The 20,499-nt window shown below is 42.3% G+C and overlaps 2 protein-coding genes across 2 annotated transcripts in view; one reads left to right on the top strand and one right to left on the bottom strand.

The window, feature by feature from the left end:
- Window positions 1-4,655, bottom strand: part of FBXL13 (F-box and leucine rich repeat protein 13) — a 219,903-nt gene extending 215,248 nt beyond the window's left edge. Inside the window, exon 1 of the mRNA XM_056118511.1 lies at window positions 4,581-4,655. Coding sequence (XP_055974486.1) covers window positions 4,581-4,655 — 75 coding nt within the window. The remainder of the gene's footprint in view (window positions 1-4,580) is intronic.
- A 226-nt stretch (window positions 4,656-4,881) lies between these two features.
- ARMC10 (armadillo repeat containing 10) lies at window positions 4,882-19,330 on the top strand. Its single transcript, XM_056118589.1, has 7 exons — window positions 4,882-5,139; window positions 6,085-6,233; window positions 9,422-9,556; window positions 10,729-10,905; window positions 16,789-16,860; window positions 18,323-18,549; window positions 18,753-19,330. The coding sequence occupies exons 1-6, from the start codon at window positions 4,998-5,000 to the stop codon at window positions 18,506-18,508; spliced, it is 861 nt and encodes a 286-aa protein (XP_055974564.1). The 5' UTR covers window positions 4,882-4,997; the 3' UTR covers window positions 18,509-18,549; window positions 18,753-19,330.
- The last annotated feature ends 1,169 nt before the right edge of the window (window positions 19,331-20,499 follow it).

Raw genomic sequence — 20,499 nt, 5'->3', positions numbered from 1 at the left:
TTAAAGAGCATCGGGAGTAAGGCCTCTTTAAAGATTTGGAAGAATTCACTAGTGAATCCATCCGGGCCAGGACTTTTGTGCTTGGGGAGACTTTTTATTACCATTTCAATTTCCTTGATGGTGATAGGTCTGTTCAGGTATTCCAGGTCTTCTTGGTTCAGCCTTGGGAGTCTGTAGGAGTCTAGGAATTTATCCATTTCCTCGAGGTTTTGATGTTCCGTGGCATAAAGCTTCTCAAAGTACTCCCTGAGGATCCTCTGAATTTCTGTGGTTTCTGTTGTAATGACCCCCTTTTCATTTCTGATTCGATTTATTAGGGTTTTCTCTCTCCCTTTCTTTGTGAGTTTTGCTAGAGGCTTATCGATCTTGTTAATTTTCTCAAAGAACCAGCTTTTGATTTCATTGATCTTTCGGATTGTTTTTTGGGTTTCCATCTCGTTAATCTCTGCTCTGAGTTTTATTATTTCCTTTCTCCTGTTCGGGTTGTGCTCCTTTTTTTGGTCCTTCTCCAAACTCTTAAGCTGTGAGGTTAGGTTACTTATGTGTGCTCGCTCCTCCTTCCTGAGGAATGCTTGTAGAGCTATAAACTTTCCTCTTAACACAGCCTTTGCTGTGTCCCATAAGTTTTGGTAACTCGTGTTCTCATTTTCATTCGTTTCTAGGAATCTTTTGATTTCCTCTTTGATTTCCTGTCTAATCCACTCGTTGTTCAATAGTGCACTGTTTAATTTCCAGGTGTTTGATTTAGTTTTCTGTTTTTGTGTGTGATTTACTTCTAATTTCAGCGCATTATGGTCTGAGAAGATTGTTGATACAATCTCTACCTTCTTAATTTTATGGAGGCATGTTTTGTGGCTCAGCATGTGGTCTGTCTTGGAGAATGTTCCATGTACGCTTGAGAAGAATGTGTATTCAGCTTTTTGTGGATGAAGTGTCCTGTATATATCTACTAAGTCCCTTTCTTCCATTGTTTCCCTCAAATGAAGTATGTCCTTGCTAAGCTTGAGTCTGGTTGATCTATCAAGAGGTGACAAAGCAGTGTTGAAGTCTCCCACTAGTATTGTGTTGCTATTGATGTCTTTTTCCAAATCTATGAGTAGTTGTTTTAAGTACTTTGCTGGTCTCTCATTAGGTGCATATACATTTATTATTGTAAGTTCTTCCTGTTGTACAGATTCTTTGATCAATAAGAAATGGCCTTCACTCTCTCTTATGACCTTCCTCACTCTGGAATCGATGTGGTTTGATATAAGGATGGCTACCCCAGCTTTTTTATGGGAGCTGTTTGCCTGTAGGATTGTTTTCCAGCCTTTGACTCTGAGTCTGTGTTTGCTTTGACTATTGAGATGCGTTTCTTGCAGGCAGCAGAATGTTGGGTTCAATTTTCTAATCCATCCTGCCACTCTATGTCTTTTAATTGGTCTGTTTAGCCCATTGACATTGAGAGAGATTATTGTTATGGGATTTTGTCCCATTGTTCTGTTAAAATTTGGTGTATTTGAGGGGCCTTTCTTGCCTTAAAGTAGCCCATTTAGTTGTTCTTGTAACCATGGTTTTGAGTCTATGAAGTTCCTGAGCTGTTGTTTGTCTGTGAAACTGTGTGTTGTTCCTTCTATTATGAATGAGAGTCTTGCTGGGAAAAGTATTTTTGGGGAAGCATTTATTTCATTGAGTTTTTTTACTATATCCCACCACTGTTTTTGGGCCATGAGGGTTTCATCAGAAAAATCAGCTGTGAATTTTAAGGATGCTCCTTTGTAAGAGATTTCTTTCTTCGATCTTGCTGCTTTCAGAATTTTGTCTCTGTCTAAGGTTTTGGTCATTTTGATCAGAATGTGTCTTGGGGTATTTTTATTCGGATTTCTTCTAGCTGGTACCCTTCGGGCCTCCTGAATGTGGTCACAAGTTTTCTTCAGCTCTGGAAATGTTGTAGCAATGATTTCTTTGACAGTTTCTTCTTCATCAAGGTTTTCTTCCTGTCCCTCTGGGACTCCAATAATTCTTATGTTACCCCTCTTGGCTTCATCACGATCTTCTCTTGCCATCTGTTCCCGAATTGTGAGTCTCTTTTCCATTTTCTGCTCTTTTCTGGAGAGTCTCTGAACTTCATCTTCGAGCTCACTGATTCTGTTCTCAGCCGCTCTTACTCTGCTGCTGAGGCCTTCCACTGAGCTTTTCAATTCGCCTACGAGATTTTTCAGGTCTGACATTTCTGATTGCATTTTCCTCATTTCTGCCTTCAGATCCTCTTGTCTTCTATTGGCATTGCTTTCCATTGTTTCTTTTAATTCCCTAAGCATCCTAAGTAGCTCCCTTCTGAATTCCTTGTCAGAGAGGTTGTCTAACACTACAGTACTGTTGGTGTCATCTGCGCTAGACTCTTCAATATGAAAGTTTGGTGGGCTTTTGCGTTGCTTTACCATTGTGAGAGGTGTGGTTTAGTCCTTCACGTTCACTGTTACTATTCTGCTTGATATGCAGTGTGAGTTAAGATAGGCTTATGAGTTATTGGCTACTGTGTTTCTAGTGGCTGAGCTAAAATAGAGAAGTTTCCATCTAAGAAGTTAGCTTATGGTTCCTATGGCATATATAGTGGGAAAATATTTTGCGGCCGCATTAGCGGCCGCGGCTCTGGAAAGAGTCCCTGGCACTGGGCGAGGAGTTGGGAACGTCTCCTGTTTGGAATTGGAGCCGTTCAGCTTTGTTGCCCAGAGCTGGGCCTCTGTGCCCGTCCCATGCAGATCAGGGGTTGAAAACCGGCTTTCTAGGGGCTGGTTCTAGCTGCGCGTGCCCAGAGAGGGACCCAGGCCCTTGGGGGCGGGCTGTACCTGTTGGAATTCCAATCTTCACTTTTATGTTCATTGCAGCTATTTACAAATAATCAGAATCTGGAAACAACCCCAGTGCCGAGAACAGACAACTGGAAAAAGAAACTATGGTACATTTACTCATTGAAATATTATGTAGCCACCAGTAAAAATTAAGTTATAAAATGTGCTTATAAATGGATGTACATGGAGAGTATTATCCTGAATAAAATGAGTCAAAAGAAGAGGGACAGGGGCTGGAGTAATAGTACAGCGGGTAGGGTATTTGCCTTGCACACTGCCAACCCGGGTGCAATCCCCAGCTCCCATATGGTCCCCCGAGCACAGACAAGAGTGATTCCTGAGTACACATCCAGGAGTGACCCCTGAGCGCATATATATATATATATATATATATATATATATACATATATATATGACACATACATATATATATGTATGGGCTGGAGCCATAGCATAGAGGGTATGGCTTTTGCCTTGCTCGGGCTGACCCGGGTTCAATTCCTTCTCCCCTCTCAGAGAGCTTGGCAAGCTACCGAGAGTATTCTGACGCAAGGCAAAGCCTGGCAAGCTATACCTGATGTATTCGGTATGCCAAAAATAGTAACAAGAAGTCTCACAAACTGGTGCTCGCTCGAGCAAATTGATGAACAACGGGATAACAGTGAAATATATATATAGATATATATGTATATATCTATATATATATATATATTCGCGGCCGCACAACATCTAATCATCTCATTCCTTCTTTGGACAAACTGGCAGGCTACCGAATGTAACCTGCCCACACGGCAGAGTCTGGCAAACTCCCCGTGGTGTACCCAATATGCCAAATACCAGTAACAATGATGGGTCTCATTCTCCTAACCCTGAAAGAGCCTTGAATATGGCACTTTTAAAAAATATCTCAGGGCTAGGACGAAGGAGACATTACTGGGGCCTGCTCGAGGCAATCGACAAACAACAGGATGTATATATATATACATATAAATTGAATCACCTTGAGATACACAGTTATAAAGTTGTTCGTGGTTGGGTTTCAGTCATAATGTTCTAACACCCGTCTCTTCACCAGTGTACATTTCCCACCACCAATACCTCCAGTTTTCCTCCTGCCATCCCCTCACCCCTTCAGGCTGCTTCTGTGGCAGGCACTTTTCTTCTCCTCTTCTCTCTCTCTCTCTCTCTCTCTCTCTCTCTCTCTCTCTCTCTCTTCTCTCTCTCTCCTCTCCTTTCCTTTTGGGCATTATGGCTTGCGATACAGGTACTGAAAGGTTAATATATATATATATATATATATATATATATATATATATATATATATCCCTTTGCCTTCTGTCAGCACTCAGCTTTGTCCAGAGTGATCATTTCCAACTATCACAGTTATCTCTCCCTATATATTTATATAGACATATATCTCAAAATGTGGAAAACCTGTATTTACCTACTCCTACAGTCATGCCAAATCGACAACAACATTTGGATTATGTGGCCAGTATTACTCCGATATAATCAAAATTAGGTAGGAATATCACAAAAAGTAAAACTACAGCTCTATATACCCGATGAACACACATGCAAAAAAATTCTCAAAAGCGTTACTGAATCAAATTCAATAATCATTGAAAGAAACTCCCCTCCAAACAGGACCTTCGCTTCACCCCAACCTCCCTGTAGATCTGAGAAATCTGGGAAATCTCATTGACTTCTCCCCCAGGTAAGTGCGCCGCCGCCACCGGGCTCCAGTACCTCGCAGACCTGAGGAATGTAATTCTTCTTGAAATAGTTCTTCAGACTGGGACTGGCATTGCGTAGCGAAGACATAGCTCGGGGGGTTCCCGTAAAAATGAGCACTTCCCATATGTTTCCCCAAACCTGGAGAAGCCCAGACGGCACCCTGAGACCAGAGCGTGCGCTTCGAAGCGTGAGCATCCAAAGCGCTCGGGACCAGCGCGTCTGGCGGTTGCCTTGGCAACCGGGGCGTAGCTAAGGAAAAGGGGCGGAACCTCAAGGCGGGGGCGGGAGGCGGGAGGCGGGGACGTGTCCGGGGCCTGAGTAGGCGGTTCAGAGTCCGTTTCCGGGAGGCTGAGCCCTAGGACCCATCCGGTTGCCGAGTCTCCCTCCGGGCGGGCCGTCGCTTTGCCCGGGGCGTGCAGACCCACTACTATGGGCGGCGGCGCGCGGGACGTGAGCTGGGTGGCTGCAGGCCTGGTCCTCGGGGCCGGGGTCTGCTACTGCGCTTACAGGCTGACACGGGGCCCGCCACGAGGCCCCCGCAAGCTGCAGCGGCGCCCCTCCAAGTCGGCAGGTGAGGTCACTGGGCACCTGCCTAACACCTGGCAGTGGACGGGGTAGGGGGTGCGGGGGTGGGGGCGCGGGGGTGGGGGCAAAAGGGGCCATCCGAGACAGGATAAGTGGAGGATGAAGATGCTCCCGGTGCTTGTGAACTTTGCAGTGCTGGAAATCGAAGGGTTGAGCGAGAGGCGGGAGGGAAACGCCAGAGAAGCCCGGTGGAACAAGAACCATCGTCTTGCTGGAGTGACAGTAGATCCTCTTGATCCTCCCTCAGCCCTGCCCTTGCGGCACCCTCTTCTTTTTCAAAATCCTAGGATGCAAAAATGACGCACGTGTTTGCTGCCTGTGAGGAGATCCACGCTCAAAAGCTTGTGGGTTGCTTCTCGCATGCTGCCTTGCCAAAAGGATCTCCCCCCAAGACTCTGGCTGGGGGGCTTTCAGGGCCTGAAGCATAGAAATGACTCAAATGAGAGCGGAGGAATGAGATTGAGGGAAACCGAGGAAATTCGACAAGAAATATCAGGTTTCATTAGAGGAGAAAACAAGGAGTGCCCCAGACTGTAAAGATAGAGACAATTTCTTTATTTAAAGAAATACTACTAGCTGAGAACTTCCCAAATCAATGACGTTCATAAAGCTAGGACACCTGTAATTCTGAATATAAAAAAGACCCCACCAAGATATAGCATTGTAAAATTACCAAAAGAAAATTACCAGAGGTAAAGAAAAAAATGACTAAATTCTTGGTGTGTTTGAAAGGGTTTCAGAGGTGTTCTGAAGGCACTCAGGACTACCTGCCTGCAGATACCATTCTGAGATTTATTTTTTTTACCTTTAATCTTTTACATTTAAAACAGTTTTTTAAACAATGCCTTATGTCAGGAGTGATCATTGATGATTTTCTTACTTTTTTGAGTCGCATTGATTTTAAACTTTAAATAGCTTTGTTCTTTTGCAGAAAACTTAACCACTGATTCCTGTGATAATATCCTAAATGCTGAGCAACTGCAGAAACTCCTTTACCTGCTTGAGTTCACCGAAGATCCTGAAATGATTGAACGAGCTTTGGTCACAGTGGGTAACAATGCAGCCTTTTCAACTAACCAGGTAAGTCCCCTAGTCCAGGTAGACTGCTCCCATTCTTACAGACTATAGTAATTGTGACCCTGACCAACTACTGAACTTCTCAGAGCCTCCGTTTTCATCCCTAGAGTTGAACTGTTTCAGCCTCCTGCACGTTTGTTGACTTCTGAAAATACAGCTATTAATAATACTATGATTATTAATAGGTGCCTAGACCCCTATGAAGTCAGACAATGACATCACCTTTGTACATATAGCTCGTCAACACTTTGCATTGTTATGGCCTTCTTACTATGTAAAATTCAGTAGTGCTTCAGTAGAACAGGGAATTTAGAAAAATTATTTTGTTATTATATTGGAAATTAATTTCTTATTTTTATTATTAGAAATTAAGTCCCAGAGAAATCATTCTGATGTAGTTGGTCCCTGGACGACACTAACAGTATAAATGGTACTGATGAGTAGGAGAATTAACACCAAGACTAAATACTTTGATCCGTGGGCCATAGAGATAGTACTGAGGTTAAGGCATTTGCCTTGCAAGCAGCTGACCCCGGTTCAGTCCCCAGCACCACCCACAGACTCCATCAGAAATAAACCATGAGCACTAATGGGTATAGCCCAGCCCCTTCCACCACCACCACCCTGCCCCAAAAGACATCAATTTGAGTGTTCCCTCCTCCCTACTTGGAGAAGAAAGTGAAAACAGGCTAAAGGAATGACTGGGGAGTTCTTAAGCATGTGTTTTGCATGCAGGAGTACCAGGTTCTATGCCTAGCACCCACATGAATCCCCAAGTACTAATCCTCCCCCTATTCACTAGCACCTCTTCCCACTAAAAGAGAACTATGGAGATGGCTCAAGGTCTATTCTTGCTTTTTTTATCTTTATTTTTTAAAAGAAACCCAAGCCATACTAACCTGTGCTTAGGGACTTTTCCACGTGCAGTGTTCAGGGAACTCTAGGGTGCCAGGAGTGGAACCCAGGGCCCTTGCATTGCGAACATGTGCACCAGCCCTTTGAGCTATTTCCCTAGCTGTAAAGGGAGAATATTGACCTGAGTTCTTGAATAGCATTGGTTTCAGGCACAAGTGACCAGATTCAAGGTTACAAAAAGTCTCATCAGAGTGTCACTTTTGGCTTTGCTTATTTATCTCCACAGCTTTTTGTGCACTGGCCTTTATCTCTCTGACAACAAAGAGGCTTTCTTCCTCTTAGGGGTTAGAAGAAAGCCACTGTCCTCTCAGGCTTTCATCCCAGTAGTTAATGATTTCAGCTGTTCCATTGCTTGCCTAAAACAGAATCCCAACCCTTCAGATCAGTTGTGGAGCCAAGGAATCCAGAACCCTGCTTGGTAAGGCCTGGCTCTCGTGAGTAAGGACAAATGTGAATACAGGTGACCAGCAACTCACCATGCACTCTGTGGGTGAGAGAATGTATTTTCTCTGCCGCAGGAGAAAGAGAGGTGCCAAGCAGACAAAAACAATAGACATGAACTGATTTATTAGCATGCCTGGGTAGTGTATTTCTAGGACCATAGTTCAGATTCATCTGAAACAATCTGTAGTCAAAGTAGTCACTACCCACTAATTAAGAAGTACATTGTATTATTTCATTTATTTTCCCAGTGATGGAAATCCAGGTCCTCACATATGCAAAGCGTGTGTTGTACTACTAAACTACAGCCCCATCCTAACTATCAGTTTTTCCCCAAGCAGTGTTCAAGTGGTCCAGGGGCGGGAGGGCATGGGGCCAGAGAGAGAGTACAACAGGTAGGGTGTTTGTCTTGCACACAGCCAACCCCCAGTTCTATCCCCAGCACCTTATATGGTCCTCCAAGCCCTGTCAGGAGAAAGCCCTGAACACAGCTGGGTGTGGCCCCCAAGCATAAACAAACCAAGAGGCTACCAGGGGTGGGGGAGCACTCCTGGTGATTCTTGGTCAGACACACTGGTGGCCCAATGTGAGGGCCTGGGAATGTGCTGTGTGAGACTTGCAGTGCCAGGGATTCTCCAGGCCACACTGCCAGTGATTGGAGGCCTCCAAGGTGCCACTGTGGTGCCAGGAATCAAACATGTCAGCCACATGCAGGACAAGCATCGTAAGCCCTGTATTATTACTCACAAACCACCCTTTTATTCATGGAATATCTTGTGATATTTGAGGGATTAGTGTTCCAAATAATAGCACAGCGGGTAGGGCGTTCGCCTTACAAGCGGCCAACATGGCCGACCCGAGTTCGATTCCTCCGCCCCTCTCGGAGAGCCCGGCAAGCTACCGAGAGTATTCGATATGCCAGACACAGTAACAACAAAGTCTCCAATGGAGACGTTACTGGGCCCGCTCGAACAAATCGACGATGAACAAATCGACGATCAACGGGAGGGCCTTTACATTTTACTAAAGCGCTACTTTAGTATCTTTTTTTTTTAACTTTAGTATTCTAAGTGCTAACAGTTTTCAAAATTTGTCTGCAATAGAGAATTCATGTTGCTTCTTTTGAAGTAATTTTATTTATAAACTGCTTTGAGCAATCAGGAATGTAGCTTAATGGTAGAGTGTCAGGTCCTGGGTTTAATCCTTAGTGCCTCAAAAAAAAAAAACCAACTGTTTTAGATACATACTTCAAGATTATTGCAGTTATGAAATTCTTGACTTTATATTTTCCTTTTGTTTTCTTGCTAGTTTAAATAGATATATTTGTTGTTGTTGTTGTTATGTTTTGTTGGGGGAATGTACCTGGCTATGCTCAGGCCTACTCTTTAACTTTGCCTTCAGGCATTATTCCTGGTGTCCTCGGGATGGGATCATATGGGGTGCTAGGGAATTGAACATGCCTCCCTTGGCACCGTGAAGCCATTATACTAATCACATTACTCTATATGACGTTGCTTTTTGGTTTGTTTGGGGGTCATACCCAGAGGTGCTCCAGGCTACTCTTGGTCACTCCTGCTGGTGCTCACTTCACCATTCAGTTGGCTGCATGTAAGGCAAGCACCCTATCCAGTGCACTCTCCATCCCATACTGCATAGCTTAATAATTCTGCTATTTTGTTTTCTTATATAGTTATGAATAACATTTTTAAAATTAGGATGCCTTATTATGTATGGGAACTGCATTTCCTAAGAGTCATTAATTTGGGTGTGTGGATGCAGAGAATTCACTGAAATGAGTGCATACTGAAGCTATAGCCCCAGATTTTCCCTTTCAGGTCATTATTCGTGAGTTGGGTGGTATTCCAATCATCGGAAAGAAAATCAACCATCTTAACCACAGTATCAAAGAGAAAGCTTTAAATGCCCTGAATAATCTAAGTCTGAATGTTGAAAATCAAGCTGAGATAAAAGTAAGTTGTCTGAAATCACAATTGGTCATAGTTAGAAAGGAAAGGAAAAAATGTAGATAGGTGAGTAATGGAACTTTAGTGGACTATCTTTATAATTTTATGATCAACAAGTCTTATTGTTCTCAGTTTTATTGAGATAAAATTGATATATAGCATTAAGTAGTTATGAAGTTTACAATATGATTTTATCTGTACATCTTCAAAAATGTATACAAATATGTGTACTTGATAGATGTATGTATTCCCGCATAGCAAGTCCTGATATCTCCACCTTCTTTCTGAGTGTACAGTGAGACATTTATAATCTCATAGTAACTTTCAATATACAATATAATATGTTAATTGTAAGTTACCCTGCTATACATTGATTCCCAATTTATCTGAGAACTAGATGTTTGTACCTTTTGACCAATATTTGTTCACTTTCTCCTCCCTTGGCACCGTGAAGCCATTATACTAATCACATTACTCTATATGACGTTGCTTTCTGGTTTGTTTGGGGGTCATACCCAGAGGTGCTCCAGGCTACTCTTGGTCACTCCTGCTGGTGCTCACTTCACCATTCGGTACCAGGGATAACTGGGGATCAAGTCTGCAAAACAAATTTTTTGTCCTTAAATTTTATGGAACCCAGAGCTCCCACATGCAAGGCAAGGACTCTCCTCAGCCTTCAAAGGCAACTTTTTTTTTTTTAAGTTGCCTTCTTGGGGCCAGAGAGATAGCCTAACAGGCTGAACATATACTTTGCATGCTAAGAATGCCTGCATTCAATTCCTGTCAGCACATGGTCCCCTGAGCACTGCCAAGTGTGGCCAAAAAAAAAAAAAATGCCCACATTTGAGACTTGTGTAGAATTGTCCTCTCTCCTGAGACTGCAGTCTCGTCCTAAACAATGCCTCTCTCCACAGGGAAAAGGGTTCTTTTTCAGTTCAGTGAAAGCATTTTTAGAGACTTTAAGATGCTTGCTCAGGGGCCAGAGCGATAGCACAGCAGGGAGGGCATTTGCCTTGCATGCAGCCAACCCAGGTTTGATCCCCAGCATCTCATATGGTACCCCGAACACCGCTGGGAGTAATTCCTAAGTGCAGAGCCAGGACTAACCCCTGAGCATCACTGGGCGTGAACCCAAAAGTGGAAAAAAAAAAAGATGCTTGCTCTCTCTCTGCCTTCAGGAGTACATCAGTCAGGTTTGTGCAGGTGTCTTCTCTGACCCCCTGAACTCAGCCGTGCAGCTGGCCGGACTGAGACTGCTCACGAACATGATGGTGACCAACGAATACCAGCACATGCTCCGTTGCCACATCACAGACCTGTTCCAGGTGCTGCTCACCGGAAATGAAAGCACCAAGGTACCAATTGGCTTCTTCCTGAAGTACAGAGAGCTCCTGCCTCACGCACAAGAGAACGGGTAGGAGGGGCACAAAAGCTAGTATAAGGGTAAGGAGCTTGTCTACACTTACCTAATCCCACTCAGATTCCACACCACATATACTGCCCTCACCACCTTGAGGAGTAAGCCCTGAGCATGTCAGGAGTTGTCACAAAAAAAAAAAAAGATGAGAATAAATTATGTAATTACAGATCAGCTGTTTTCTTGATATCCTCAAAAATGAGACAAAGTTTTTAGTAGAGATTTATTAGAAACCCCTACATGAGCAAAAAAAAACATATATTTTTTTATACCCTAATACTGAATTACAAAATTCACTTGTAAGATTCACCTATTTGTTACTTGATAGTCATTTGTTTCTTTGGACATCAAGTTTCATTTGCTGAAGAAAAGTAGCTTACTTGCCCTACTGAATACGGAACTTTCTCCTAAGTCTTGGAGTGATGGTTCTGGCTTACTGTGGCTCTGTTTGCTTGTTTCCAAACTTTTTTTTTTTTTAAATGCAGCCATTATTTGTTGGAAATGAAAACCACTTTAATTAATGGATGTCTTGGGACTTCAGTTTGGTCAGTTGTGCCATGTAGATGGCAACTAAGACCAAACTAAGTTAATAATGATCAGGAGACAAATGGAACAGAGACTCATAAGTTTTGATTTGTTGGGTTGGTTATTTCTTGGAGTTTTTTTTTTAACTTTTTTATTGTGAGATAGACCCTTACAAAGCCATTCATGATTGGATTTCAGTCATACAATATTCCAACACCCATCTCTCTACTAGTATACATTTCTCAGCACCAGTGTTCCCAGGCTCCCTCCCATCACCCCCTCCCCTATGGCAGGTGATCATCATCTTCTCCTCCTCTTCTTCTTCTCCTCTTCCCCTTCCTCCTCTTGTACTTCTTCTTTCTCTTCTTCCTCTTCATCTTCTTCCTCTTCCTCCTCCTCTTCCTCCTCCTTTCTCTTCCCCTCTTCCTCCTCCTCCTTCTTTCTCTTCCCCTCCTTCTCCTCCTCTCTTCCTCACTCCCTCCCTCCCCCTCCCCCCCTTTGGGGCATTGTGGTTTGCAATATTGATACTGAAAGGTTATCCAGAATACTCCTTTACCTACTTTTAGCCCTCAGATAGAGAAGAGACCAATATGACAATAATAGCTGGGAATAGTTACACTGAACAAGATCTTGGAGTTTTTTTTTTTTTTTTTTTTATGGTATCAATCTGTGTTCTGTGACACAGTTGAAATGATGCAAGGGCATTTTAGGACCAAATGTGAGCCCAAATATTCAGTGGCACTGAAATTATTTCAGAGGTTACCAAACTGTGGCTATAGAAAAGCTTCACTATTTGTCCTGTAGAGGTTTTACTCAGTTCCAATAGCTGTGCTTATTTGGATCTAGATGTACCCCCAAGGCATTCAAGATTAAATGTCTCAATCAGGTTAGCAATATTTTAACACCAACAGCCAATTTCCACAGCTAGCATCCATCAACATCTCTCTCCCCAGTGGAGCAAAATAACCTCCAACCCGAACCCCATAGAAACCTCCTTCTTTCACCCGTTGGCTGGAAGAAAATCTCTCTCCTATGCCTCTCTGCAACTGCTGTCCCCAGACCTCAGAAGGAACCTTGACTTTAGAGCCAGCAGATCTGGCCTGGGGCTGTATAGATCTGTTTCAGTCATGGTCTAATTTTTAATTTGCTTTATTACTTTTTTGTAAGATGACTCATACCTCTGAAGTATGTTCTGTTTGTTTCCTTTTCCATTACATAGCCTAGTATAGTATTTCTGGAATAAAAATCTTACATTTTTGTCTGTCTGGGAATTAATCTTAATCACAAGTTATATATTGTTCATAAAAAATGATCAGAGTAAAGTTCCAAGTTGCAAATTAGTTTCTGGATAGTAATCTGTTTACAAGTGAGAAAAATATATCCATTTAAGATAATTTTTTTGTTTGTTTTTTTGTTTGTTTGTTTTGCTTTTTGGGTCACACCCGGCAGGCAATGCACAGAGATTACCTCCTGGCTTTGCACTCAGGAATTACTCCTGGCGGTGGTTGGGAGACCATATGGGATGCTGGGAATCGAACCCGGGTCAGCCGTATGCAAGACAAATGCCCTACCTGCTGTACTACCGCTGCAGCCCCTGAGATAGTTTTCTTAGTATAAACACAAAAATAACTTTGAAAAAGATGATCTCAAGAACCAGAGAGATAATGCAGGACATGAAGGCTCTTGCCTTACACACAGACATCCCTGTTTTGATCCCCAGTACCGTATGATCCCAGCTGACTCCCAAGCACAGAGCTGGGAATAGCCTTCAGTGCTGGTAGGTATGACCCAGACCCACCCTAAGCCCCACTCCCCCCCTCACTCTTCTGCCCCGCCCCCAACAAAATGATTCTCATGGGCTGTAATGTCCTTTCAGATGCAACATTTTTTTTCTTTGACATTGTTTCTTAACATAAAAAGATTGGAAGATTTGTATAAATGGGCCTTAAGCCTGCTGCATCTACAAGGAAAGCCAACTAATGACTTTGCAGAAATATGGTATCACCACAAGATGGCAGAAGGCACAAGAGAAAAACAGGTTCAAACCACAATCCCTAGAGTTGTTTAATCCATAGTTTTACTTTTGGTAGGGTTTTGTTCCCCCTCTTCTTTCATCTCCCTTCATTCTCCAGAGCATCCCAACATTTGAATTTCGTTCAGGATAATAAATAGCCATTTCTGTTACTAAACTTATTCTCCTTGACTGCTAATGGGCTTTTTAAGATTTTACTGGCTTCATCCAGACTTGAGACCAATCTCCTTAACAACTCTTATCTTGGGGCTGAAACAATAGCACAGCAGGTAGGACGTTTGCCTTGCACACGGCCGACCTGGGTTCGATTCCCAGCATCCCATATGGTCCCCCAAGCACCAGCCAGGAGTAATTCCTGAGTGCATGAACCAGCCAGGAGTAATCCCCACGCATCACAGGATCTGACCCAAAAAGAAAAAAAAAAAAACCCTCTTATCCCTATTCAGAATGGAATTGACATTGGAGACATATTTAATCCCAATAGTTACTTTCAGTGTTGCCAGCAGCCAGCTGAAGCCAGATCAGACCTGGTAGTAATGCTTAAAAACAAAACAAAAGGCTACCTCTACCCTTTTCCCATAAGACACCAGGGTTGCAAGAAGACATGTTTCCATGTCCGGAAAACACAGTCTCCACAAACAAAAGATGCTGTTTTACTGGTTTCGGCTGGAGGGTGGGATGGGCGGGTAGAACAGGGATTTGTTAATCTTCTGCACTTTTTGAAATGTAGCTTGGCCTTATATTTCATTTTCTTAAGTTTATCCACAAAATTAAAACCTTGTATCATCTTCATTAACAAACTAGCATGTGTACAGTGACCAGACTATGTGAGTGTATGGGATAGATAAAACCCAGAACTAAAGTACTAAATCTAATTATAGTGATGATTTCTGTGCATAGAAATGTGGGGAAGTTTCCTTTTAAAACTTTGTGCTTTTTTTTTAGGGGGTTTTTGGCAGTTACAAAATAACGTTCTACACCAAAACACTAATTGAAAAAGAAATGTATACTTGTATTCTTTACATTGCATTTATAATAGCCAAGGTCTGGTTAAAAAAAAATAAAAGTGTCCAACAGATGAGTGGATAAAAAAAGGTAACGTGTAGATATAAAGAGACAGATTCTCACATATCCAAAACACAGTGCATTACTACTCAGTTATAAAAAAATGATTAAATCATGGGCCCAGAGCAAGAGTACAGTAATTGCATGCCACTGACCCTGATTCAATCTCTGGTACCCTATATGGTTCCCCAAGCCTGTCAAGAGTGATCCCTAAGTGCAGAGCCAGGAGTATTCCCTGAGCATTGCCAGGTGTGGCCCCAAAACGATGAATTTAAAAAAATTACTACTCAGACAAGGTAGATGGCAAAGGGCCTGAGAACATTTGCATGTGTGAGACCTGATCTCCATCCCACCATCCCTCACGCTCTGCCAAGAGCAGTTCCCAAGCACCAACCTGAGAATAACTCATGACTATCAGACTGTCACTGGGTAGGACCCAAAAATAGAAAGGGAAAAGATGAAAATAGATCAAGAAAGCATGAAGTAGACTATGACCAATGAAAATAAGCCTAGCTGGAGCTAGGAAAGAGGGTGAGGCAAAGTGCATTATCTATAGGATCTGGATTTGATCCACAGTACTGCAAAAAAAAAAAAAATCCTCTGACAACAATTTATCCAGCATGGTTGTCCAGTGTTGTGGTAGGAGGCAGAGCATGGGAGAATGAGGGAGGGGTGGCCAGGTAGGGCCCTAAGGATAGTGGGGATCACAAGGGTGGCACATGTGGTGCAAAAACACTGTCCAGCTGGAACAGAAATATCACCACTGTTGCAAACCATGTAACTGCAATAAGAATTGTTTTAAATAATATCCTATAGTGATTTTTACTCCACAGTGCCTCTATAATGCAAGATTGTTTTACAGTAAAACCCAGGTTCCTTCCCAGAATTTAGTGGAGAATACATCTCTCCCTTTCCTCTGTCAGAGTCGTTAGTCCTCTCTGTTCTTCCAGTCTGTAATTTCAGGAGAAAAGCATGGTTTCCTGGGGCCTTCGTCCTTGGAGGAAGAAGTCTATTCCATGTTACCTTTTAGTTAGAAAGCTGGTGTGGTAGCTAGTCACCTGTAAGTTAACATTAGTTTGCTGATTACATGTATCACTTTGTCTATTTAAATAATTGTACATTTTTCATGTAAAAAGAGAAGCTGGGACCAGAGCAATAGTACAGCGAGTAGGGTGTTGGCTTTGCACATGACCGACACAGGTTCGATCCCTAGCATCCCAAGTGGTCCCCTGATCACAGGAGTAATTCCTGAGTGCAGAGCTAGGAGTCGCCCCTGAGCATTGCCAGGTATGACCCAAAAAGCAAAAAAAAAATTGAGAGAGAGAGAGAGAGAGAGAGAGAGAGAGAGAGAGAGAGAGCGCGCTCAGGCTACCGGTTAAGATTAAGGAGCTTCCCTGGCGGGCAGCTGACCAAGGCTCATGTGTTGTCCTAAGCACTGCTGGGTTCAGTCTGCAGCACTGTAGGATATGGCCCAAACTTCCCCTGCCAAACCCTCCCCTCAAAAAAAAATTATTATGCTAAGTTTAAGGATTAGTAATGAACTGAAACAGGCTATGAAGTCTTAGTACTCAAACTATTGCAAAGTTTTCACTGTAAGTGAAATAAACTATAAGCTTTAAGAGATTCCTTTTTGTTGCAAGGACTATATTTCTCTTAATGTGAAAATCAGGAATGTAACATACTCAGTTCACCCTGAGCCTGGTGTTTGTGAGCATGGGATGAATGGTAAAGACACTGGTAACATTCTTTCTTTACACTGTTGACCTGATTGCCTAAGTAAAGTTAGGTCATGCTGCTGTAGGCTCAGTGCTGGAGCATGGCACCAAATGTGATATGGGTTCAGAGAGAGCAAGCAATTTTTTTTAATGGGGGGACGGTAGTGGAAGTGGGCGGGTGGCAACACCCAGTGGTACTGGTGGCCACTCTTGGCTGGTGTTCTGACAATGCCCAGATTAAGCCCAGGGCCTTCATGTGCAAAGCTGACATCCAGACCTTTGTGCCATCCCCCTGGCCCCAGAGAGAGCGAGCTCTTCCAACTAAGATGGCTTGAGGCAGCTTTGTGGGCTTCGTGGACAGGAGTGGAACAGCCTTGGAGCCTGGACAGGATTTCAGAAGATGCACTTGATGGTGCAACAGAAGCTAGGGAGAGACAACTCACTCCTGCAGGTCTCAAATACACCAGTGTATTTTTTATTTCAGGTTCAGGTTTTGAAAGTGCTCGTGAATTTGTCTGAAAATCCTGCCATGACAGAAGAACTACTTAGTGCTCAAGTAAGTAGCTTACCTCTTTTGTTTTATAAATACACAAATACCTGGATTTGATGGGAGGTAGAGCTGGAAGGATTTCATCCCCAAAATGTTAGCATGCTAGTATGGATTATCTCTGAGGGGAGGTACTAAAAGGTGGTTGCTTGGGTGTTGTTTTGGCTTTTGGTTTGGGGGTGTTTGGGGGATTTTTAGCACAGCGGGTAGCCAACATGGCCGACCTGAGTTTGATTCCTCCGCGCCTCTCGGAGAGCCTGGCAAGCTACTGAGAGTATCTCGCCCTTGCGGCAAAGCCTGGCAAGCTACCCGTGATGTATTCGATATGCCAACGTTACTGGGCCTGCTTGAGCAAATCGATGAACAACGGGAGGACCGTGACCGAGACTGATACATTTCTTAAATTTTCTGGAATGAGCATATTTTCCTTTCAAAGTTACTTTAAAAATAGTAATAAGAATGTAGAAGTACTACTGTTTTGTTACTTTAAAAATAGTAATAATAACGTAGGAGTACTGCTGTTTGTTCAGCGACGGATTAAGCTGATTGACTTGGGCATGAACTCCACTCAAAGTTACTTTTTAACTTTTTCCTAACAGCAACTAAATTTTCTGTCTCTGCCTGGTAGTTTTGGATGCTTATGTCCTCAAATCTCTTGTATTTGACCTCTTTGCATGCACCTGTCTCTGGGTATCCCCTAAAACACTAGGATTATTGCATGCTGCGGGCTGCTGGGCCAAGTGCCCAGTGAGTACAGCGTGACATGATGTGCTTTTTTCTTCCTGGAACTGTCAAGAGAGAGAAATATACATAACAAACAAGGTCATTAAAAGCTGTGATGAGCATTCTAAAGGAAGCAGAGTTGGTGTGGTGGGAGAAAAACTCCCAACTCCTATGTACAAGTGACCCTTTCTTATTCATCTGCTCATCCCTGCACCCGCAGTATCTGTGCCATGCGGGTGTGGGGGGGGGGGGTGAATTCCTGTGTGCTCATAAAGATTGTGTGATGGATCCTAAAGAGGAAAGGGGTGTCTTCCAAATGACCATGCTCAAGGATTACAAAAATAGTATTTTGCAGTCAATACACAAAGCATTTTTTTCCATTAGCATGTTGCAGTAGGGGTATATAAGGTTTTAAACATGGATGTTATGACAAGATGCCAAACAGTTAAAGCAGTTTTGGTTGTTGTTGTTGGGTTTTTTGGTTTTTTGTTTTTTTTTTTTTGGTCACACCTAGCAATGCTCAGGGGTTACTCCTGGCTCTGCACTCAGGAATCACTCCTGGCAGTGCTCGGGGGACCATATGGGATACTGGGAATAGAACACAGGTCAGTCGTGTGCAAGGCAAATAAATGCCCTACCCGCTGTGCTATCACTCCAGCCCCAATCAAAGCAATCTTAAAATGTGTGCATGCATATGAAAAAAAATTTTTTATATTTTATTAAAATAATGTTCATTATTCCCCTTCAGGTGGATTCAGCCTTCCTTTCCCTTTATGATAGTCACGTAGCTAAGGAGATTCTTCTCCGAGTTCTTACATTATTTCATAATATAAATAACTGCCTCAAAAAAGAAGACCGGCTAGCTCTTCAGTCTAAGTTCACTAAAGGTTCATTGTTTTACCTGTTATATGGAGAAGAATTTGCTCAGAAGTGAGAGCTTTATTGAATCACCACCATGTAGATGAGACAGAAAAGGTAACAGTAATTCCAAAACACTATTTGCTTGGTAATGTATATCAAAGGATAATGCTGTCTGAAAGTAATCCACATAAATTCATTTTTCACCTTCCTGACAAGTGGATTCTTTTAGCTTCCAAATGTAAACAGTAAATATTGCATTTCCTCACTAACACAGCCATAAGTTACCATAATCATATGGTGTTTTCTTTTTTTGCCAGAGATAGAACCGAGGACTTAACCTACATGAGGTTTGCACTTTCCCATCCCGTTTGCTGGCGTATTTTTGGACCACTGTACTGATTCCAAAGGAGTCTGAGCTTGTTCTAAAGCTGCTTTTCATGTTGCTACCTGTTTGCTGAGATACTCCAATTATTTACATGAATGACAGTGACCTTTCTCTGTGGAGGCTGTTTTGCTGGAAGGTGATACACAGTTGCTGGTCTGAGACAGTGTGAGGATGTGAGCTGTTGTCACAGAACTGCCATGGAATGACTATTTTGATTGTGAGGACATCTGAAGGTCATCTCAGGTCTACTTGCCAGCCCAGCCACACATACTGTTCTTAAATTTCTCTTCAAATCAGTGAAAACATTAAACCTTCAGGAGATATGTTTTTCCTAAAACACCTTTACCCACTCCCATTCAGTGTACTTGTATATAAAGAAACACTGTAAGACACTGGCATCCCTCAGAATGTCTCTCCATAGGGTACTAGTCACATCAAGTGTCATGGAATTCCCAGCACTGCATCCAAGGCACCACCCAAGTCTCCACCAGGTGTGGGCCCCAGGCCACAAAAGAAACAACACCCTAAAGGAAAGAGAGAGCAAAAGGGAATGCCCTGCCACAGAGGCGGGGTGGGGTGGGGGGATGGGGAGGAAGGGCTACTGGATCACTGGTGGAGAATGGGCATTGGTGGAGGGATGGGTACTCGATCATTGTATAACTGAAACCCAAGCACGAAAGTTTGTAAGTCTACAACTGTACCTCATGGGGTTTCACTAATTAAAAAAAAAAAAAGGAACCAACTAGAAAAATGCTGATGTACAGCCAACCATGAAATATGCCTATTTTAAAAAACTGATTAAGAATAGCATAATCCCACTTATTATTAATTAAAAATATGTATGTTTTTATATCACTGGTAAAATGATATTCAAATAATTGTGAGTTGGGTCTGGGGATTGGATGAAGAACTTTTTTGTGTATTCCCTCTTTTGCCATTTCAATTTTGTACTCTGACCAAAAGTTTTCTAATTTTTTTTTAAATAAAAATATCACAAGGCTGTATTCTTAATTTACAGTACTTTATTTTCATTCATGTGACTAAAATCACAATGCATGAAAAATTTTGGCTATTTTTTATTCCACATAAGCTCCTAGTACAATTTATATATTTAAATTCAATCAGGCTTTAGAATATTTGGGTTCATAACTGCCACCATGCTTAGAATAAAATAAATCAATACACAAGCAGAAGCTTTCCTAGTCATGTATTTTAAGGCAAGGCTTTAAGAATAAGTTTCATCTGCAAATACATGAATTTCCATAGGAAGTCACAAATTCTCAAACAGAAAAATGCATATTGTAAGGGTTATCCTGATCACATTTCATCAAACTTGAAAGAAATGTTTATACAGTAGAAAAAAGACTGCATATAAGGTGGGAAAATGGAAGTGCTCAATTGGCTATTGAAGTAATGTAAATCACATCTATTTATCAGTGATGCAAACCTTAAGTATTCCCTGAAAGGCACATTTCTTTATAACATTTTTTAACCTACCTCATTAAATGAAAAGATATATTCAAGCAGTGCACATTTAAAACCAATATTTGGTTTCTGTGTACTTTAGCAGCAGTGGATTCTAAAACTGTCTCTTTTTCTATCAGTTTGAATAAATAATCATGTTTTGTGGAGATCAAATGAAATGTCAGGATGCTAGAGGAAAGAAAATTTTCACTACC

Source organism: Sorex fumeus, unplaced genomic scaffold, assembly GCF_029834395.1.
Source record: "Sorex fumeus unplaced genomic scaffold, SorFum_2.1 ptg000037l, whole genome shotgun sequence".
NCBI lineage: Eukaryota > Metazoa > Chordata > Mammalia > Eulipotyphla > Soricidae > Sorex > Sorex fumeus.
The sequence above is the reverse complement of the archived record's forward strand: the minus strand, read 5'-3'. Positions and strand labels throughout refer to the sequence as shown.